This window comes from Montipora capricornis, chromosome 5 (assembly GCF_036669925.1).
Source record: "Montipora capricornis isolate CH-2021 chromosome 5, ASM3666992v2, whole genome shotgun sequence".
Taxonomy (NCBI): domain Eukaryota; kingdom Metazoa; phylum Cnidaria; class Anthozoa; order Scleractinia; family Acroporidae; genus Montipora; species Montipora capricornis.
The window spans coordinates 18,044,179-18,067,601 of record NC_090887.1 but is presented as its reverse complement, the minus strand read 5'-3'; the positions used below and the strand labels follow the sequence as shown (position 1 = coordinate 18,067,601).

At 36.8% G+C, this 23,423-nt stretch overlaps 3 protein-coding genes across 4 annotated transcripts; 2 read left to right on the top strand and 1 right to left on the bottom strand.

Moving 5' to 3' along the window:
* Positions 1-10,722, top strand: LOC138049747 (uncharacterized). Of its 2 annotated transcripts, none has more exons than XM_068896155.1 (7): positions 1-250; positions 979-1,324; positions 2,809-3,048; positions 3,141-3,259; positions 3,585-3,804; positions 4,583-4,653; positions 6,400-7,220. In XM_068896155.1, exons 1-7 carry the CDS (start codon positions 56-58, stop codon positions 6,604-6,606), a joined length of 1,398 nt encoding a protein of 465 aa, XP_068752256.1. In that variant the 5' UTR covers positions 1-55; the 3' UTR covers positions 6,607-7,220. The 2 variants fall into 2 exon arrangements, with proteins under 2 accessions (XP_068752256.1, XP_068752257.1); XM_068896156.1 differs by lacking the exon at positions 6,400-7,220 and adding an exon at positions 10,055-10,722 and having other exon boundaries at positions 34-250.
* LOC138049746 (EF-hand domain-containing family member B-like) lies at positions 6,999-17,129 on the bottom strand. The gene is made up of 14 exons (XM_068896154.1): positions 16,691-17,129; positions 16,356-16,418; positions 16,105-16,248; positions 15,545-15,644; positions 14,589-14,669; positions 13,833-13,943; positions 13,042-13,171; positions 12,178-12,484; positions 11,417-11,647; positions 10,028-10,148; positions 9,509-9,585; positions 8,002-8,106; positions 7,797-7,892; positions 6,999-7,287 (listed from the first exon to the last, which is right to left on the bottom strand). Exons 1-14 carry the CDS (start codon positions 16,739-16,741, stop codon positions 7,213-7,215), a joined length of 1,692 nt encoding a protein of 563 aa, XP_068752255.1. The 5' UTR covers positions 16,742-17,129; the 3' UTR covers positions 6,999-7,212.
* Positions 17,008-22,308, top strand: LOC138049748 (L-glyceraldehyde 3-phosphate reductase-like). The gene is made up of 2 exons (XM_068896157.1): positions 17,008-17,524; positions 18,281-22,308. The coding sequence occupies exons 1-2, from the start codon at positions 17,269-17,271 to the stop codon at positions 19,045-19,047; spliced, it is 1,023 nt and encodes a 340-aa protein (XP_068752258.1). The 5' UTR covers positions 17,008-17,268; the 3' UTR covers positions 19,048-22,308.
* The last annotated feature ends 1,115 nt before the right edge of the window (positions 22,309-23,423 follow it).

Genomic DNA, 23,423 nt, shown 5'->3' with positions numbered 1-23,423 from the left:
ATGGCATAGTGACACGAAGTATATACCCTAACATGAGCGCTTTACCCAAAACAAAATGGCGCTTTTCGAATGTTGCTCGAAGCAGTTGGTGAAAGATACAGGAAGATCCACTCTTCGCCCTGTCGTCGATTTAAACTCTGCATCACGTTGCGATATTCTTTGTGTTGTGGTTAAAAAAAGGAGTCGCTGGTTTTGGAAATCGGTGAAATACGAAACAACACCCTTTACTCTGGACGAAATTTTGACGAAGGTAAGCTCGGATAAGGACTACTTAAACCGTAAACCCCGTCTCACAAATATCTTCTTTGTTCATAAGTTCCCTATGGGACGTTAAAGAACCCACACACTATTTCGGGAAGTTTAGGGGATGAAGTCCTGGTGTGTCTGGTGTTGTGGCTGTCCTGTTCCCTCTGCAGCAAAAGTGACCGACCTGGCACACAGGTAGCCCAAGCTCGGTGTACCATTTATAGACTTTGTATGGGAAAATATACTTTGAGCTTATAATTGCTAAGGTAAGCTGTAAATGTAGAAGTAAACTTCACTTACCTCTACGTACAGTTGTCCTCGCCTTTTCTGTGTAATCGGAGGGCAAACTGTGTCCGTTTTAATAGGGGTTTAGGGCTTACGAATTTTGCGATGTCGTTAGTTGTCATTTCCCCTCATGAGGGGAAAACAACTGTACTTAGAGGTGAGTGAAGTTTATTTCTACATTTACAGCTTATTTTAGCATTTATAAGCTCAAAGTTAATATCCCCATACAAAGTCTATAAATCGTACACCGAGCTTAGGCTGCCTGTGCTTGGCAGTGTTTTCCCGTCAGTCATAATCTGTTGCACTGCAGGATCTGATCCCCAATTTGAGGGCTGTGTTAGTTTGCTACCTTTTCAAAGTTTAATTCTTTGAAAAGTGACTGTCTTATTATTAAAAAATTCTTTTTATCTTGTGTAATGTATAATTATATCCTTGTTAACCTTTCAGCCAGTTAGCGATGCCAGCCAAATTGAGAACTCCATTTTCATCCACAACTACAAGAATGAACCAAAATTTAATGTCACTGGCAAACTCGGCGCTAAAATTGCAAAGGATTTTGGAATAGACATATCAGCAGTTGATTCATTCACAGTCAGCATGGATGTTGGAGCAGTGATAAAAAGAGAAGTTAAATGGAAGGACTTGAATGAATTGTTAAAAGACCAAATGTTGAATTTGGATCATGAGTTTGTGCAGTACATACTGGCCAAACCAAGGCGATGTATTTGTATTGTTTATCAAACTGTTGTGACTGAAAGTGACACAGATGTTGATTCTGATTCACTTAGAAAAGGTAACTAACAACATTCGTAGTTTATCGAATTTCAAGGGTCATGTGACATGCACTTGGCAACATTAATAATTTGATTCCTTGGAAATGAAAATTTTCACTCCATTCTCTCTCTATAATCGGGTGACAAGCAACATACTTTGTGCACAGGGAAAAGTGGGCCTTACTTTGTAGTAGACAAGACTGCCATGAAGTCAGGAGCACCATTATGTTTTCAGTCACAGCTCCTCCACAGAGCCTATATACAAGCCTATGGCACATGGCACTGTGGAAACATGACTTGTCTTAGGAGGTATTTAAATGAGACCAGGACAAACTCAGACAGGCATGAGTTTGTATCGGCCTCCATACATTTCCTCTTATGCATTTGCATGAGACTGACCTGACAATGAACTCAGACTGGTCTGACTTTGTCTCGGTTGCTGGACGGAGATGAGAAATTCTCGTACCAGTTCAAGTTCGTACCGTTCTCATGGAAATAACAACAAATCTCAGACCGGGTTGAGAAATTTCAAGCCAGTATGCTTTTGGGTCTGAGCCATATATTTAAGACAAAACATATCATTTCATTGGGAAACCTGGTACCAAGCACTTCATCCTGGTTTCTTGTAAACAGCTGCAAAAAAATTTCAAACCGGTACAAGTTCATACCGGTCTCACTACGTCCCGGTCTCATGTAAATAATGCCTTAGAAAGAAACGTAATCCCATGTTTCTTTGTTGTTACCCCTTTCACAGTTGACAAATAAAATAGTCACTCTTAAGACGGAAAGGGTTAAGTACCCAACTTTTAGCCTCCTTCCTGTCTCAAATTTTCTACTACAAGCCTCAAGTTATGGATGCCATCACACATGGATACTTGACAATAATTATTCTATGAGGGCACGCTGGATATGAAGTGGTACATGTAGATAACCGCGCCGAGTTGGTTGTAATCATTTTATATCCAGAGAGCCAGAGTAGAACAATAATTATTGTTTTATTTAAAACTCCAGGATCAACAACTCCTCCATGTGTTGTTGACTAAAGCATTGATTTCTGTCTCGGTCAATTCCGGTCCAAAATGCTTTTTGTTGGCCACTTTTTCTCAGAGCTGTAAAAATGTTTTGAGCTTGATTTATTGCTGACGTGGTCCTTGACGATATAGGTACAGCAGGTATATAAACTGATAGCCTTTGTCTGGCGAGCTAATGAAAATGCTGGAAATCTGAAATCCGTAGTTCAGTCTTTATTAAACAAAGATACATACAGGACATGTGTACACTGTGCTTCTCATATCATTCTAACAAGGAATACATAGTGTTCATGCTATCACTTTTTTAAAAACTAGAATGATACCCAACTGTTAGAAGTGCTATAAGGTTTACTTTATGCATGGGTTACCATAGTATGAATTACTTTTATTTAATAAGTACGAAGTGATTCCTCTTGTTTGATCATTGCACTGTTACAGTAACAACATTTACACTTTTGTTCAATTCAATGTAGGTGATGCCAGTGTCACTGCCGGTAAACCCAAGCTCTCCATCAACTTGTCTGGCTCTGTGCAAGCAGAGCATCATCGGTCCTTTGAGCTTCCAAAAAACACTATTCTTGGCTTTGCTTGCTATGAGATGACTTTTGACTCTGCATTGGGAACTTTTGAGCTTGTGTTACCAGACTCCATTGATGGAGATGAATTGCATGTCACCAAAAAATGCATATTTGATGAACCAGATGGACAGAATGGTAAGTGGAATGTATAAAAAATATATCCATCAATAATCAAGAATTAGATGAGAAAATTAAAGTTATCTATTCGTATTTTATGTCTACTCTAGATAAAGCATTGGCTGCAGTATTTGGTGACCTTTTCAACTCTGCACATTTCTCCAGGATACTGAAAGTTTATAGAATGATCCTTGCTTATCCACAAGCTATTGCTCCTTTGAGAGACATGGTCAGTAATTTGCCAATTTCATTGAGGTTCCTGGTTTCCTGTGAAAATATGTTAACAATCTTTTAAAGATCTTTAAAATCAACAGAATTTCTACAGAGAAAGGATAACTTTATTTTAGTAAAAATTGAAATTGGTCTTTTAAATCCTATTTTCTCAATTTGCATGCAAATTCAACAGTTAGAAGCTGTTGACTGATTGAAATTCATGAGTTACATACTTTAGTTTACGTTGTGACACTTACTGAATAACCAATTTTAAAGGGAAAACTCACGTTTGGCATACAGCCCTTCAATAATAATTTTGAGTATACCTTAATTCCAAACAGCTTGAGGGAGCCCTTTCCTGTTCTGAAGAGAAGGGTCTGTCAAAGCCACTTTTTCTTGCTGACTTCAAAACTGGTGTTGGTGAAGGATATGAGAGCTGCAAAGAGCTTTTGATCTTATTGGGTTTTGAGTTAGAAGAAGGAAAAGATACAATGACTTTCTCTGAGACAGCCAGTGTTGGTGTGTTACGTTGCTGCACAGGTTTAGCAGAGGCTCTTGTTGGTGAGTTTTTAGTTGCCTTGAATCCTTATTTTATTTTCGTGAAGGTAATTATTATTGCAATCACCTTTAGTTTGAAATAATTGTGGCAGGTTTGTGATCCTGTTCGTTTCATTAAAAAAAAAGAAAACAGCTTTCATTTCACTATGCAGTTCTGCATGTCCCCTAATCTCTAGCACACGCAAGTTCAGCCAAATTTGCTGGTGATAAAAAGATGTTCAATTAATTATCTGGGACAGACAGAGAGATGGAATGACCAAAACGGGAGTTGAACCTGCAAGTTCAGAGATGCTTTACCAATGAGCTGGCGGATAAGTACATTGTAAGGCCATTAAAGGGGCTCTGTCATGCAAAATGATGTAATTTCATGACACCAAAAAAGTAGAAGGAAACATTGCAATAATCACAATGACTTAAAACTGTTGAACAAAATAAAAGAAATACAGCAAAAGGAAAGAGAAGCACGGATGAACACAAATGGTCAAGATTGAAACAGATTGGATTTGGGTAATCTTGAAAAAAACCGGCCCAATGCTTTTCAAGTTAATAACTGCATTGCTAAGTGGAGGTTGGGGGCCTGAGACATCCTGGAGCTTCCACTATTGGCAGCCAGCTCCAAGATGGAAAGGACAACTCAGATTTTGTATAATGTCCCTGAGTCACCATGAAAGAAAAAATTAAATGTTATTTTCATTCGCAAAAATTTAATGAAACTTAAACAACTTGACTAAAATTAGATCAACATAAGTGTTTATACAATGTACTTTGAAACAAATTTCAGAGTTGTCTCCACAACAGTGCAAGGCAATCAAAGAAGTTTCTGTTCAATACAAGGAACCATTGTTGTATCTCGTAAGTGAAATACATGTAATATTGTTTGTGATTTTTAGCGCTTCTTTGACGAAAATTTCCCTTAGACTCTGAATGATGTGTCAGTGGCATCAAAATCACCTGATATTTATGACTCAAAAGAATTTATAGATTTAGCCAAGACTAAGAGCAGAGCTCCCAGGTTATTTACTCTTACAATAAGTTAACCTGGCTTGAGCCTGTGATCCAATGGAAACCCAGTACCTGGTCAGTGGTAAACTTAAAGAAAAAACGTAGGTACGTCATGTATGGGGAATTATTAAGTCCCCAATACATATTAATTATGTCATTACATACATATTATGAGCTCTAAACTCACGTGATACTGGTCACATTGGCATATATGGAGGTATGGACATACATATGGTGACCAAAGCCAAATTTTCTCACGGGTTACCATATTTTTCTACCCACGAAGCTCTGCTAAAAAGATGAGATGCATTTTTCTGATAAAGACTCCCATTCAGGTTGTTGAAAACATCAGTTGATTTCAACCTTCAGATTTGATTGCAAGTACAAGCAAAAGTTCCCAAAATTTGGAGAGGTTTTGTCCCCAGGGCCCGCTTGTTCAAAAGCCGAAATCCCACATTAAAAATTGACCAAGGAGTTTATTTCTCTCCTCCCAAGTGCTGTTCAACTTAGGTATTTGGCAAAACTTTACATTAGAGGAAGTCAATCTTGAAAATAAATAATACAAAATAAGCCAATTAAAGAAACTTTCACCAAAAAGTTGAAAACATAAAACAAAAGTTTAACCTTATACTGGATTAAGTTAATCGGCTTTTGAACAACCGGGCCCATAATTCTAACTTGCAGTTAACTGCTTAATATTAACAGGTAATATTAGAGCGTTAACAACATTAGTGATTGTCTAAAGCAAACTTGATTTGAACAGTTCTTTGCATGACTTATTCTGTTGACCAAAGGTAGAGATACTGATGTCTTTAACAATGGTCCCTCAAGTTATACGATAATGATTCCATGGTTTCAAACCAGTTAATGGGGGTAGGGAGGGGAAGTAGAAGCCCAGGGGAATGATAGCAGAGGTGCTACAGGAGACGTGGCTTAGGGAAAGAGAGGAATTAGGAGTTGTACATGTAAGAGGCCAAGAAGCAGGAACAGAAAATTAATGCAAATCAAATTCAGTGTGATCTTTTGGGTAAGAGTGTCTCAGGTACCGTAGATGGAGAGAGTATCTGCATGGAATGGGGCTTGGTAGAGTGGAAAACAAACCCCATTTTGTCCTTGCTTAAGGACGGTGCCTACTATTGTTATTGCGAATACGTTCTGCGCATCTCGAGAGACTCGGATTTCCTATGGGTGGTGCTTATTAATACAGGGGATATTTTTGCGTGGTTCAAAACTACATGTGTGCGGAGAAAGTATATCTTAGCAAGTGCTCTTGGTATCCAAGATGAAAATTGGGGCTAACCATGCATTTTTCAGAGATAATTAATTAAGCTTCAATTTGGAAAAGAACGCCATACATTGCTTTGTATTTGAAAGCTTTTTTTAAATATTGTTGATTGATTATCTTCAAAAAATGCGTGGTTACCCCCAATTTTCTTTTTGGATTTCAGTAGCACTTGTTAAGATCTGCTTTTCCCGCATATTCAGTAAACCGCGCAAAAATACCTTTGAATTAGTAGGCACCGTCCTTAACCGCCACCCAAATACACCACTTGAAAACTTCTTCCGTCTACTTATTGCTGTACCAACTTTTTTTAGCTTAAGAATACAATGTATGGAAAAGCAACATCATCTGAAGACAAGCTATTTGAGAGATTGTGGACACATTCATCAAACCCTGCCAAAGATTTTCTGCTGACTTTAGGGTTTGAATGCAGTGAAAAAGTGGTGCGCTCTAAATGGGATTTTGAACACAGCTCAATTGAGGATGTCTATGTCTCAGTGTTTGTTTTGTGTTCAGCATGAATAATATTATTATGGTAATTTGTCTTTGTCTAATTATTACAAAATAATGTACACAAGAAATAATTAATTCTCAAGGATAACAGTAAAGATAAATATTATTTTAATGTACAGGCCTAGGCTTACTGTATCTTTTTGGCGATGTAAATGAATTCAATTTTGATGGGAAATGAACATTATAATGTCTTGGAACTAGAACACAAAAATCAGCCCAGAAATGTCCACTGTAAATTGTCCACCCCATTTATTTTATTTCATTGAATAACCCAGCATCAAAATGTTTGTCAAAAAATTAATGAAATTACTCTATTTTTGTTTGGTAGGCAAAGGATTTAGTCATTACTATTTTTTGAATTACTGGTATTGTTATTGCTTAGAATGAAGATGTCACAAAATTGCAAAGAACGTTGTTGAAAGTTTATTTTACAACATGATAAATAATAATATTGCTTTTGGTTCAGGCACTCATAATAAACATTTTCTGTGAAAACATTACTTATTGGAAATATTCTTTTGCCATTAATAAGTTTTTTAGTCGGAACCTAGTGAAAAATAATTGTGTTCCTGTTTAGAACTCTTAATTGATGTATCCATGGCAATTAAATTGCATCATGCAACTTGTGTCTCTGCAAGTTTTTGGGCATTAACTTCATCCATAATTCCTCTGAAAGACTCCACGCTGACCTGTTGGAAAATCAGAAAATCAGCAATATAACAATTATTATTGAAGGCTGAATGGTTTTGCATAGAGCAAGTGCAAGGTGAAATAAAATAGGACTCAGGGTTCCCTATGAGGTATTAGAGAGGTATTAGAGAGTTAACATGTAAGCATGCATGCGATATTTTTGACACACAGATGGTGACCGGAAAGGGACATTTCAAATGCCAGGACAGTAGTGTCTCCCAGATTATTAACCTAATCATCTCAAATGGAGGAAAAATACTTTCAATTAATAGCAAGGTTATGTGACAGGGCTTAGCGTTTATTGTGATTTTCTGAGAAGACTAGAAATTTTAGCAACAAGTTCCTCTCAGTTATAAGGTCCCTGAGTGTTGGTTCAGCAGTGGGGTTCTTTGTCCACTGTGCTAACCAGTAAACAGATAGATTGGCCAACATTAAGACAGTCTTTCAACGACTAACTATGCTTTCAATGGGTCAGTAAAGCAAATTATTAAGGATGTATGTTTTTTACCAGCCCACTTGGGTGCCTAGTGCTAGCCTGTTCCCAGATCTTTTCAAACACATCACTTGTCATCTCAACTCCTATTCCATCAAAGATTCTTCTGATCTGGACAATGAGAAGAAGAAGAAGAAGAAGAAGAAAAGTAAAGATGAAACAAACCTAGCTTTTATTGAAGATAATGCCTTAACTTGCCTTATTTCAACATGATACTTACCTCATATTGGTCCCTTGGTTGAAAAAAGTCCTTTTCATGAACTCCGTGATTGCTGTAGATTGATGGGTTTATTAACCCATAGGCATCAGATTCATCACCATAGTTCTGTGAAGTGTAAAATTATTGACAATGTGTAAGTTAACTTTAAGAGATTTGTTAAGTAGAACTTGAGTTAGTAGAGTCATTTATATTTACCACACTGGTTTACACAAGTGATAGTATTGTTACTCCCCCTTGAATGGAAAGCTGACCATCTCCTGGTTGCTTCTGGTAGTATGTTGCTGTTATCCTGTAACCCGTTTCCTCCTTAGAGTGACATGTATAGATTTTACTCAGTCATACGCCAGACAAGTTACTCATCATCAGAGGTGGGGGGGGCCTTATAGTAAGTACATGTAAGTAAGTAAAGAACTTTTATTAATACATGGCGATGTATTTCAAGCTGGTGGGGCCACACATACTGTAGGGAGTGAGAAGCGATTCAAGCAAAGACAACACTTTTAAGATGATAAACTTGAAGGAGGCAACTAGTGCAGTGGTGTTGCATTTGGGATCACCAAAGACAATAATCTTATTATTGTTAATCCTCCTAGTGGTCAGAGTGGTTTTCAACCAGGAGTAATGAAAGACAAGATTCTTGTCTCAAAACAACACAACGGTACAATACAATAACCCAAGGCATCAGAGTTGTGAGCACATATGACACCCCTTTCCTTATAGGCCTTAATTGAAGGGCTTGGTGCATAAGGGGCCATATCGATTATTTTTGGCCGTTTTCGATTTTGCTCAAAAGGTTAACGTTTTAATAATTAATAATAATACAGTATAGACTCGTTTGTCTCATGATGTGGTCACTTGTGATGTAGATCGCAACGTTTCGACTGCATACTGCTAGTCTTCATCAGGCAATGAGGTTGACTGGTTACGCATCACCTTTTAAGCAGGATGCTCCGCTGTGATTGGTTGGTTTTCAGCAGCTGTGACTGGTGCATTTCGATCCTTGGTGTTTTGGTTTGCAGTTCCTTTGGCTTTCCACTGTCGTACCGTTCTGCTGTTGTTGTGTTGCCTGATCGTGGGCATCCATGCTTCTGGAATTTCTATTTCACTATCCCTGTTGTTGTTGTTGTTGTTAGGATGAAGTCTTATGTGAATCGCCTGTTTGACCCTGCGTGCGTACCAATGAGGATCACGATCAATAAACTTTACTTCGTTCCAAAGCAGGTTGTGTCCGGTGTTGTTAGCGTCTTCTGAAACGGTGGAATGGATTTGCCTCTTGCACGGTCTGGGTATGGGCAAGTCGGGACACTTCCAAAATTTCAGCTGATTTTGAGCAAAATCAAAAATGCGACTTGAGCTCCTTATACCCTGTGCCCTTGTTACGGCAGCAACTGTGTTAGGATGTAACATGGGTCTGGGTGTGGTGTAAATCTTGGGATGAATGGCTGTGTGTGACAGGGTCATAAGATTCACATGCACATTGACAATTACGGTAAACACCTTTACTTACAGTTGTGTCAGCTACTCGTCTTGTTGTTGGTGCTGGTAAATCAGATCTGATAGTTGGCACTCCATAGGCTCGCCATCCTATTAAAATATAATACAGTGATTATGAGCTAATTACATGAGGTGCAGGGATGGCGCAATGGTGAGAGCTCTCCTCCCACCAATGTGGGCTGGGTTCGATTCCTAGACTTGGCATATCATTTGTGTGGGTTGAGTTTGTTGGTTGTTCTCTACTCTGCACCGAGAGGTTTTTCTCCGGGTACTCCGGTTTTCTTCTCTCCTCAAAAACCAACATTTGACTTGATTTGCATTAATTGCTAATTTCAGTTTATGGTGTCCCCAATTAGTGCTCCAGCACTAGAAGGCTAGAGACTTAAATAAAGTTCCTTTCCTTTCCTTTCCTTTTTTTAATGATTCGGGAAAGGTAAGCTCTCTACTGTAAAGGGACAAGATTGATATTTATAATGCATGGTGAAAGAAAGCTTTTAATTAGTTTTACAAATGAAATCCTCTTGGAACTGACCTGTTGTCCTTATTCCTCCTGCTACAGCATTAAATTGAGAGGATGAAGGGTTCCAGCCACCAACAGCCTTATCAATCTGTTTTTCAAGTCTTGTGGGTGACACGTCTCCTTTTGTCTGTTCCTGATACAGTACAACATGAAGTCTTAAAATTTTATGTAATACTGTCTTCATGGTTTAGAATCAGCAACATGTAAAACTGTTTGTAACAATGCAAGAGGCAAATCCATTTTAGCTGCATATTAAACTCCTAGAATATTCATATTTCCTTGTGTTCTTGACAATTAGACAAACCAAGGAATTAGCATCAAGTATTGGAGAAGGAGACTTAAAACCTACTCACAAAAATGCTGTTTTTTAAGATATACACACATTGTGAATTTAAATAATAACAATAATAATTAATTGTTATTATTATTATTATTATTATTAGAATTCATTGTTCCAGTAATTATTATTGTAAGCCTTGGGATTTTGCTGCCAAGGTTATGAGGTAGCCATTCTTATTGTGTTTATTTGAGATGCATGTGCAGATTTCTGATGTCTGTGTTGTGCCCATAGTTTCAAGGGCAGCATTTGTTGTGCACTGCATGTGATCCATTTCAAAATGCTACCTCTTGGCAGTATTCCACTTACTTATGGTAACTACTAGACAATGTAGAAAGTAGATGGAATTAAAGATACTCTCATCCTCTGAGATAGATAGAATGTTTGTGGTGAAAGTTTACTACAAGAAAGGGAAGAGCCCTTAGGCACTTACTCTTATCACCTCGACTATAGCTGTCCCTGGGTCTCCGAGGATGACATACTCTGGGCGTAGTTGTTTGAAAGCTGATTAACTTTATCCAGGACAAGCATAAGCTTTGGTTTCATTTTTTCAATTTTTGAGTGAAACTTTGTTTTGCTTATTTTTGTTTTTCAAGATTGACTTCCTCTAAGGTAAACTTTTGTCTGGGGTCAGAGCTGAACAACATTTAGGAGTAGAGAAATAAACTCCTTGGTTAATTTTTAAACTGGGGTTAGCATTAAACAGCTTTTGAACAACCAGGCCCTTGGGGGAGGGGGGGGGGGGGGGCGGGGGGCTGGACAATCTGTTAGCCAGCGAGTCATAAGTCTAAGCAGCCGTTTCAAATAGCACTGATAAACTGTTATTAAGTCTAAGCACCCATTTTAAAACGGTTAGCTTTCAATAACTGTGTGATTCACATGTTGACTCTCCATCTTGGCTTGCATGACTTGCAGCCATGGCTCGCATGCCTCGCATGCCTTGCATACCTCGCTGGCTTGCACATTGTCCAAACTCAGGGTCCATATCTGCCAGCACACCATCACCCAACTGATGAGCTACAGGTATGCAAAAGCACCTTTGGTTTTTATATGAATATGTTTACCTGAGCTTCATCTCCTTTCTCTGCTTCCTTTGTCTTTGAACCTGGCACTCCACCTGATGACATCTTGTCCTTCCAATTCAGGAAGTTTGCAAACTCTTGGTAATCTATCTGTCCATCACCATCAATATCACAATAATCTAGCATGCATTCCAACAGCTCGGGTTCCACAGGGAGGTTAAATTGAATGCAGACTTCACGCAGCTCATTCAAGGAAATTTTCCCAGACTTGTCCTGTAAAAGTTCAAATTTTTATTGTTAGATTCACTTTATTCAAAATGAAAACTCATTGTTATACCAGACATTACAATACATTTGGAACTGCTTATCCATGAACGGGGCTGAGTATTTTATTCTCTTATAGGTGCAGATTGCTTGCAAATTGCTTGTAGTGACTAGGATATCATGTTACTTTGGGTTAGCGCTAACCAAATGTCATGCAGCCTGGCCAGTATTAAAAAAAATCATTCATGAGTAGATAACTTAGGTGGAAGTTTGCAAATGGTAATGATTGAATGCACTTGTACAAGAGAATCACTGAAATTTTTCATCAGTTGGGTGGGTTTATAAGATGTGGTTTGATGCTACTTTAGTTTGAAGACATTTGCTATGGATTGTAGAACTTTCATAGCTAAATTCTTGCACTCCCAATAGACCATTTTACAGTTCTTTACTCCCACCTTGCTTTTATGCAAAGGCCTGGTAACTGAGCACAGCACTGTAAAATGGTCTATTCAAGTTACCGGTATTTAAGATATAATTACCTTATCATAATATTCAAAAGCTGCTTTAAGGTCATGAAAATTGTGGTAGTTGGCCTTTTTCAAGTGATGTCGCACTGCAGCCAGCACTCCTCTTTCTCTGTCACGGCCTCTAAGGTACTTGCTAGGAACCCTCATGTGAATCAAATCCCCCGCACCATACTCGTCAGGTTTTACCATAACACCAAATGAATGATCAGGAGCAACTCTCAAGGTGTCTTTGATTGGGTCATGCACTTTCCCAAGTTGTGGTTGGGTCCTTTCACGGAAGTCATCCACTCGCTTTGAGACAATTTTTGTTGTTTTTTCCCTAGTAAAGGGATAAGTAAATAACTTATCAAGATAATTTAATTACACCCTCCAAGAAAGTACATCACCTTGTTTAAAGGCTATGTATGCCAAGGTGCAAATACGTTATTATCAAGAAAAGCCTCACTGTGCTAATTATTACAGTGCAATGCGCCTTACTGTGGCCAATCAACAAACTTTCACATTTGACAACCTACCGGTATGTGTCAATATGTTAACTCAACAATCCATGCAACAGTGTTCAAATTACAACCATATGAACTTTTCAAGGAGGCGTGACTGTCAATGAAATTCGCACACCCTGATTGGTGGATTTTTGCAAAAAACTTTGTTAGGTGGCCACGGTAAGGCGCGTTACACCGTAAAATGAAATTTTCCATTATCAGTGATTGTCGTGATTTTTTTTTCATTGATTTCTACCGAATTGAGTGAGAGTTAGTTGGGTGGAGTGTCTACATGGAATGGAACAGAAATTATAATCTAAGGCAGTGTTTTTCATTATTTGTGTCTGAAAAGAGAACACTAGTTATCTGCTGGAAAAAAGTCTATTTAACTCACTGTTGTGTCTCATGGAGCCACTTGAGACTTTTTTGAACATGTATGCCATCATTATTGTGTGGTGTTTCTACACCAAACTTGCTTTCTTTAGGAATCCTGCTCCAGTCATATTTCCTGTCCACCATTTCACCTGCAGAAAAAAACAAGAGAGCAAAATATCAGAGGTGCCAACCTATGGAGATTTTTATCCCATCCATCAACTGAACCACAACGCTTATTGCTCCTCTAAATGTGATGATGATGATGATGAGTAGGATGAGAATGAAGATAATAAGTAGGATGATGATGGCAATGATGACGATGAGTAGGATGACAATGACGGAAATTATGATGATGATGATGATGATGATTATGACGACGATAATGACGATGATGATCAGTAGGATGACAATGGTGATGATGATAATGATTACATTATTGGTGGTTGTGGTGATGATGAGGGATGCCTAGATCAGGGTGATGTTTGTTTTGAGAGAGTATACCTTGACTGATCAGTAAAAGCTGTCTTTGTATGTTGGAACCAAGTGTTAACAAACCAAAGATTCAAAGAGACTTAAAATCAAAGAGGGTCTAATGAGCACAGAGGTGGTTCAAATGGATTGTCCTCGCTATTTTTCCTTTTTTTCCCTTTTATGACGTTGAAAATATATGAAAAGTTGTGTCAGGCCTGGAATTCAGCAGAAAGTCAAATAATACTATCTGTGCAACATTTTTCTTCACAGTGAATTTTACATCTTTTGCTATCATGCACTACTTTCTTTCCTTACAAAATGTACAAACAGTTCCCTTACCAACTTCAAAGTCATGATGGCTGACTTTGTAAAGGTGTTTTCCTTGAAGAGACTCTGTGTTTACCTGTGCTGCAGGCTTAGCAGGGTTCACCATTTCACCTGCACTTCCATCTGTAAGAATTTCAAAGGGTCACTGGAAATCATTCTAGTAAGAAAGGTCAACACAGTTCAGAAGTAAAGATCCAAATACCACATGGAACATCCTCCAAGTATTAGTATGTAGGGTCAACTCAGCATAAAACAAAGCTGGTCTTCTTAATCACTAAATTAAGAAGTCCAATAGACCTTATTCATAAATGGCGGTCACATTTATAATTCTTTTGTCCACATGCAAATTTGCATACCAAGCCTCATTTTAGAGCAAGAATTCTTTTCAATTCACTGTATGGTACCGAGGCTTGGTAGGCTAATTTACACTTTGACAAAAGAATTATAAATTGACCGCCATTTATGAATAAGGGCGATTGCATCTTTAAGTATACCTTTAGCTTCTTGCGGCATCTTCTTCCTCATCGGGCATCCCAATTTTCCTTCAACTTTTTTTAAAACCAAAAATTTGCAAATTCCACTTTGATCTGGTTCAGTGAATGCAAATTAAGGCACAAGTCTAGTTTGTCCTCTTTTAAATCAGGAATCAGCTTTTTCGAGGTTACTATTAATTCCCATCTGTCCATAATTTATCCATTTTTCCCTCCCTAATTCTCCATCCACCCATTGCTGTTTCTTTGTTTGTTCATTCATTGACATTCACCTTACCTTTGATGGTTTTAACTCCATACATGACATCAGTTCGACCAATTCCCTTTGGTAAACCTGGCCTCTGATCATGAGAGCTTCCTGATTTCACAAGGAGAGGAAGAGCAGAAAGAGTGTTCAGAGAAGTACTTAATTTATACATAACATGATAGCTGCTTTTATTAGAATTTACAGAGGGTCATGAAGGGGTAAAATGGAACCTGTGATTGACATGGTTTTTCCTGGGAAAATGGGATTTGATCATTGGGAACTGGGATTTTGTTAACTGTGAATAGGGGATTAAGAGTCCTTGGTGCAAATGGGATTTGTATTATTAGAAAGGGGGGTGGGGGGGGGGGGATACTCCCTTATATGGGCTATATAGGTATGAGCGGCACCAAAGAGTATGGTTTTTTTTTTACTTTTTTTTACATTTTGGTCTGCAATAGGGTGTGGTTTGTGCACTCAAGCCTTGCATTGGGTTTGTTTTTTAGATGCTTTGGCGTTTCTCTTTTTCATCACACTCTTTTTAGCTAAGTGACAACACTTGGTAGAATATCATAATTATTAAATTATTTATAGTATAAGAACTGGTAACCGTGACTTACAGTGTAGTGAGCAAATTACAGTGCCAGAAACAAGCTATCTGAGATTGAAATTAGAATAATACTGACATCCTAGGCTTCCTGACAACTCGCGTCACTATAGGTCCAATGTCCCTACTGGTTCTACATGTATAGATCATAATATAGGTGTCCTCAATTTATTCCCCTGGGACAAGTACAAGTAATAGAGACAAGTTTTTAAAAAATTATTATTTCAACCTGACTAGCTATAAGCATGATGTGTAATCACAATATATTTTGTGATAAATTTTCACGAAGATAGGCCAGTAACTTGAATTTGTCAAATGTTATGATAGTGGAGAGATTTGAGTCCCATTACAATCCATTCCAAAGAGGACAAGCAAAAATTACCTAACGGTGCATTCCTTCTGCTGGCATAAAGACTCTCTTTTTTCTCAAGCATCCGTTGTGAAAAGAGGCTCTTCCTTGTAGGGTTAACGAGATCCCCTGCCTTGAATATTAATAAATCACAAGTTTTCAAGATGACAGTACACTATTTATTTACAAATGCTGATAACGGCTTACCTATCTCGAGCAGGTTTTAGATACATAGTCACGATGAGAAGAATTAGAATGAACTAAGTGCCATATTTAAGTAAAAAGATTTTTAATAAAGGTTTTCAGTTCATTAAATTCTTTTAATTTTTCACACGTGAATAGAAAATCGTAAGTAAACTTAACTGTACTATATGTCAAGTTTTTCTTTATTTGTACAGACGAACAGGTGTTTTCCATAGGAAACAATTTTGGGCATAGCACAATTTCGCGGAAAACAAAGACAGTGTTTTTACAACCTTTATTTTTTTAAGTCCTTAAGCATTTTACTACAATTAACACTAGAGAACATGAATAATCTTCTGAGGTTGAATAAACATGTAAACGAATGAATGAATGACGATGAAATTACTCACGACAAGCGAGGTTTTGGTGCTAACTCCATGAGAAATTTGTGAAGCAACGTCAGGGTCATTTGCTCTGCCATAAAACACTCGTTCTTTTCCTGCCTTTGGTTGCGTTGTTCCTCGAAACTTTTTCACTGTTTCTGGCCTGGTGGGCTAAAGGCAACCGCAACTTAACAAATTTATCGTAATGAGGGAAAAATCAATCCTGAATTTGAAGTAGTCTCAAGTTACTTCAGCTGAAAGAGTCAATTTTAACTTACACATTGTGCTATTTGCAGGCAATCTCCGGAGGTTTCTCCTGTTACATTGAAAAGCTTTCCCGCCTTAAAAAAAATGGAAAAGATATTAGGATTTCAAATTGATGTTTTAAAGCGGTAATTAAAACTCAAGGCTTCCGTTGCAAGGATCGGTGCACTGTCAAATTTGCACTGTCTCAGAGGGAACATGAGAAAGAATTGCGTCGAAACCGCTGTCTTGTAACTAGCTTAGAAGCAATTTTTATTCCTTTTATTGCAGGTACGATTTACGTCTTTTCTTTATCCTCAACAACAGTCTCTTTATTAGTAAAATCAAATTGCTTTACTTCTTCACTTACCGCAGTAATTCCTGGATTTCGGTCAACAAATCTGCCGGTGTTGCTCAACATTTTTCGCTCCCAAGTTCTTGCGGTAAATCTAGAATAAGTTTCCCGAACGTTCAAGCTCAGATTCTCTCGGCAGTGTAACTTTCCTGATGTATTAAACTGACTATATATAGCTTGTCCAGGTATCGTTTTGTGTGAGAAGTAATTCAGAGAAAATTGCTTCCACTGAAAATGAACTGTCCGAGTTGTATTGAAAGCGCACCGTTTCTAGGAGACGGTTGCCAGGCTACCGAACAACTCGTTTCCTGCGAAGTTCACTTCCGGTTCAAATTCTTGCTGTTCCACAAATCCCCACCAATTTGCTTCTAACTGGCTCTTTAGGCATGCCCATGTCGGAAAATAATTACAGAGCATAATGCTCAGGTATCAATGACTAATGTGAACAAAACTCCTGAAATCAATGAAAAAAGTAGAACATTGCGAGAGATAAGAGAATGCGTGACCAAAGCCAAGGCTTGGTCGCCATTTTGTAAGAAGAACGGCGGCTGATGTTTAGTTAATGCGCAAGGGTAGTCGATTCCTGCAAACAGATGGCAAAAGTTCCTTGGTGTTGCCTCAAGAATGGTCTGGAAATCCGCCGAATTTTAAACGGAATGTGGCAAATTTCTGGTGCACATGGTCACATAAATGCAATCAACGCTTCGCGTGAAATGATTGAATATTATGACGCTGGATTGACATCCTTTGATATGGCGGATATTTATGGTCCCGCAGAAGACATCTTTGGCGATTTTTTAGAGCAGCTGAAGACTGAACGAGGCGAGGATGTGAAATGCAAAGTACAAGGTACTTTATTGCAATTGTTCAAGTCGTTCGCAAATCGCCCCCATTTTGGTAAAAGCTAACCTCTTATATGTGCTGATATCACCAAAAAATCATGCCCCAGTTGTTCGAAGGGTGGATAGCGCTATCCATTGAATAAAACAATTGCTTTCGCAAGTGTTTATCCGCTAGATTGTGATTTTCCGGTGAATAGCGTTAACCACCTTTTGAACAACTGAGGCCAGTGCTTTAAACTAATTTGGGAAATAGGCTCCTTAACCAGACTCGAAAACTTTAAACTCTCATCAAGTCAAGATGAGGGGCCAATATATAATGTTAGTCCACGGTATTTTAGGTTACGAAAGATTGAAGGTATAAGCTTGGTTGTCCATTTGGCAAAAAGTCTGGAAACCCATTGTTAGATTCGACAAGTAAGTGAACGTCTATAGTTGCATTGAAGACCAACTAAACTAAAGTTGCTTCCTCTTTAAAGACGTTATTTTCCCATTACTGTTGTACAGAGCCACAGGTCATTAAGATTCCTGTTAATTCAAACTCCTTAATCCTTCCTTTAACTGCACTGAACATTCTGTCTCAATAATTCAGAATTTGTAGGAGAACATATTTCTTCCATGGCCTTGCTAGATTAGGGTAACAGATGTTCTTTATATTTTTCCAAGTGGTCTTGATAGCACAAGTGTTACTAATATTTTTAAAAATACATTGTGTGGTTGTATCTTTATATCATTAGCCTCAATCCATATTGTTACTTACCAACAGGGTTGACCAAATGGGTTCCTCACCTTGGATCACCAATAACCAGAGAAGTGACCAAAGGACAAGTTCGTCTTGCCATGAAAAGGATGGGTGTTGAGAAGCTAGACATGCTACAATTTCATTGGTGGGATTATTCTGATGACAGATACATTGATGCTTTACACTATCTTAATGAACTAAAAATGGAAGGCTCAATTGGAGAACTTTCCTTAACTAATTTCAACACGGAACATCTGCAGAAAATTATTGACCAGGGTATACCAATTTCCACCAATCAAGTGCAGTATTCAATTATTGATCGACGCCCAGAAGTGAAGATGGTCAAGCTTTGTAGAGAACATGGTATTAAACTCCTTGCGTATGGTGTCTTGGGTGGAGGTCTGATATCAGACAGATATCTGAATGCAAAAGAACCAATCGGAAGATCTCAGTTAAAAACTGCATCACTGGCAAAGTATAAGCAGATGATTGATGCGTGGGGGAACTGGGAATTGTTCCAGGAACTCTTGCTCAAGATGTCAGAAATTGCACAGGCACACAACAGCACCATAGCTAATGTTGCTTGTCGCTACATTCTTGACAAACCTGAAGTTGCAGGAATCATAGTTGGTTGTAGGTTTGGGGTACCAGGGGCCCAGCATATTGAAAGCAATATGAAAAGCCTGGATCTGGAGCTCAGTCCAGATGACATTCAGAAACTAGAAGAAACTCTTAGTAAAGGTGAAGATTTGTTGGAGACAACAGGTGATTGTGGTGACGAGTATAGATAGGCAATGTATTGTATGGGTGACATACATGTACATGTAGAAATTAGGAGATGCTTTATCCAAATCTCAGAAGGAATATAAGAAAATCATTATAACAAATTACTCAAGTATCAGTGGATGCGTGTTAATTAAAAATCATTATTCATACAAAGGCAAGAAAATGATCTGATATTTTGTAAAAAGAAAAAAAATGGAGTGTCATACATCAGTATCATAGTAACTTACATGACACTTAATTTACATTTCAGCTGGCCGAGCATTTTGATTAGAAAAAGATGTTCAATTTAGAAAGAAACAAATTTTGCGATCAAAATGTTTTGACTGTAAGTCATGGTCACTCTACTTTATCAATAAGACATAGTTGCATGTACAGACTGAAGATAATCAGAAATTTGCTTATGTTAAGAAGCTTTTTCACCGCACTGATTCACCTTGTTTAGAACCAGAAGTGATGCAATATTTTTTCAGCCTGTATCCTTCCTTACATTGTTTATTTCTACTGATTAAAATAATGTTCTCACTTGACAGTGGCATGCAGTAAAAGAAAACAATATTATTACAGATTAGGAAGGCATTGTAGGCATATAAAAACATTGATATTAGCTTCATTGCTTGCATAACAAAGAGCTGTTTATAGTACTTTGTTTATATGATGGTGCAGATTAATTGCTGCTACGTGACTTTTTGCACAGCAACCAATTATTGTTTGTGCTGATAATAATAATTACTGCCCCAAATTCACTTTCAAACAAATTTTACAAACATCATTAGAGACTGTCCTAGTTTCATGTCAAAAGAACTCGTTTGATTGAGACTGATTAACTTCTGGGAATTGGACACTTTGAGTTTTATATCAGACTACAGTATTCTGTTCTTTTCAAATTTAAATTTAAAAAGCCAGTGTGTTATACCTGAATGCTCCCATTAAATTTATTGACAACATGATAATTAAAGTACCACATTAAGTAACCGAAACAAATGTCCATTTAGTTGTTTTGGATCCCTGGAGCATTAACCATTTAATGGAAGGAAAAACAAAATACAAAGGAAATTGTCTTATCTGATTCTTGGCTTATTGGAATACTAATGATTCTTTCTCCCAAAAAAAAAACATTGTAGAGCAAGTGCCTTTAACATACAGTAGTAATTAATATAGTCATGAGAAAGTTTGTAAAGTAATGTACATAGCAAAACATCTGAAGATAGTGATATAAAAGTGTAATCATTATTATATGTTAGGCTTCAATATCATTTGTGGTATGTGGCACCTTATTATCAATGAAATCATCAAATCGTTTGAAAAACAACCAATTGTGTTGCCGATGTAGGATTACCTGTTGACTTTACATACAACACTAGGCATTAGGGAATAACCGTAACAAATAATTATCATTATTGTTGTTGTTGTAAAACCGTGGTTTCAATGGTAACGGAAGAAAATTTAGATTGTCATTGTACAGCACAATGAACATAGCCACAGTAACGTTGAGCTTAGTAGCTTTCATCTGAATGGTATAAATAATGTAACACACACTGAACAAGAACTGCATAACAGGTCATGTGTTCATAGCTGTTGACCAGTATTGATTCCATAGATGTTCATTGTGCTTTCATTATTTCATTATAACAATAATTTATTATTATATTAGTTATGAGTAGCATTATTCTTATTTTTCCAGTGGCCTTTTGTAGTCTTCAACCCTTTGAGCCCTTCTACTAGTATCACCACAGCCTGCATATATCTGTTGTGGTTCAATTTTTCCTTTATAATTTTTATTTTTTTTATTCACCCAAATTCTAATAATTCAATATTTATTGTTGTACAAATCATGTGAATTTCCTTTGCAAGCATTCAATCAAGTGACTTGATTGTGGAAGTTTGATAGGTACAGTAAAGCACTCATCTCATTCATGTATCATAATACTATCCTTGAATGACCCTGTATTGACATTAAGGTTGCAAGTGTTGAGACTAATATTGAAAATTAAATCAAAAATTACATAACCCTAATCCTTCTATAATAATAGAAAATGTGCAATATAAATATTAAATATTATTATTATTTTTATCATTATTATTATTATTATTATTATTAGACAGAGCAAGTGGCTCTGACAAAGGGCTGCCACTCAATTTTTATAAATCCAAATATTCTCTGTGTACAGGATCATCATGCAACCCAGGGAACAGTTGCATATGCTTCCACAAGAAACTCTGCACTTTATCTAACATATAATTCACATACAAGGAATATTAATGAAGGTGCTAACTGCTGTGGAATAAATCCTAACTATTAATGTGTAAACAAATGGGCCATTTTACCAATACAGTTGTTTGCTCAGTGACCTAGCCTACATGTATGCATGTCTGCAAGGCTGCTGGTGACATTGTATTGATATAGACCTCACTGCTTTAATTGTGTTGTTGTAATTCTAATTAGCCTACATTAGCATTAGAAAAATACAAAGATTTGTATAAAACCAGGGTCACCGGCAGCCTCCATTCTCAGGCCAGGTAACATAGCTACAACTGGTCTGTTAGATGTTGGAAAATGATAAATGTTAAATGGGAGCACTTTGAAAATATTGAAAATACCGGTATTTTTGATTGTCAAATTTTTTAAATGTACGAAAGATGATGTAGTTGTAATTAGCATCCATGATTTGAACATTTCGTGATAAATTAAGCAAACAGTTTACATGCTTGCAAGTGTTTTGATGTCTTTACTACATTTACTATAGTCATTCCTGGACAATCGTTGGGTGTGCCAAATTGAATGAGATCCTCATTGTTAAATATCTGTCAATTAATCACGAAATAGTCATAAACGCTTTTATTTATGCGAAGAAATCCAAGGTAATTAACAACATGTCATGTTGTGAATGTTACCAACGCCATCAGCCTGAAAATGTAGCATTTTAATGGTCCAAGGCTGCTGGACCGTTTGCTGCATAATTTTTAACCACAAACCCCTATTGTTAACTTGCTTTTTATTTCAGGAAGGAAATTAGTTTCATTATTCAATCCTCTGATGCTTAATTAATTAAATTTTGAAGGACTATCCGTTGCGAAATGTATTTTCTGTTTGTTATGCCCGGTTCCTTTAGAATTTAGTGTTATAAACTTTGCTTAGCCTTAGTTTGTGGTTGTGCGTGTGTGTGTGTTGCATGTTCTAGCAATGCCTGTAATTAATCTTTTTTGGAAATGCTATGTAACAGTGTAAATAAATAAATAAATAAACAGGAACAAAAAAACAAAAAAAAGTTTCATTGCATTGGAATTATTTTTGTCCCTATGATAAACTTGCTTAAAGCAAAACTGTGAAAAGAGGTTATGGTATATTTTAAATTTTAAGGCCTGTTTAAGGAAAATGTCTTTCCAAGTCACTTTATCTTTCCAAAACCTTATAAATAGTAAAATCCTATATTTTTTAGAATTTGTTTTATATATTAGTCCCTGTACATAATTTGTCACAGCCTCAGAAGCCATCAAACTGGGAAGATTATTATTAAAGCGCATATATTTTTAACATTTTGCTGGGACAAAATCATGTAAGGATTTTCCATTTGCCTTTTGTACGAGATCATTGAAATTAAAATAAATAAATAAATATATAAATTATGTATACATGAAATTTTAATTTCATTATGAATATTAAACTTCACTGAGATATGACCAGCCACTTTAATTTGTATTCATTTATACCCTCAATAATTCATCATTACAACAATTATTAGAAGATAATTTAAAATTATAATAAAGTGAGAGAGAAATAATAATTATTATTTTCAACTAAGCTTCTCATAAGGAGTAAGGGCAATGTCTGCTCTGATGTTAATAAATTGGCCTCAAATGGCTTAAAGGCTTCCTTCATCTTATAATTTAAAAGATTTCATGTTTTGACATGGGTAGCAGATAAGGAAATGCTGATATTTAATTAACAACTTTGATCATATCAACACAAAGATGTAAGATGTGTGTGGATAGTACTGGATAAGGTAAAATTTAATTTTAAAAGATTAAGGAAGTCTCAAGTTTATTAATTACGTGTCAGTTGAAATTAATAAGGTTCTCAGAAAAAAAAAAACATCAGTTATTTCTAATGACTGTTGGGTTTGATTATCGTTCAACAAAACTTTCATTCTTAAAATCTTAATGTTTGTCGCACACCCTACTGGAGTTTTAACATTAAATTGATATCATTTTCTTAATAACATGCTCTAATCAGGATACAACAATGACTTAAGATATGTTTTAATTCAAACTGAGACAGAATTGAAACTAAACAGGAAATCAAAAGTACAGAGCAGCTGTGGGATTCATTAATTTAAAGGTGTTTTAACAGATTAACCTGATGAATTAATCAGTACTAGAGAGA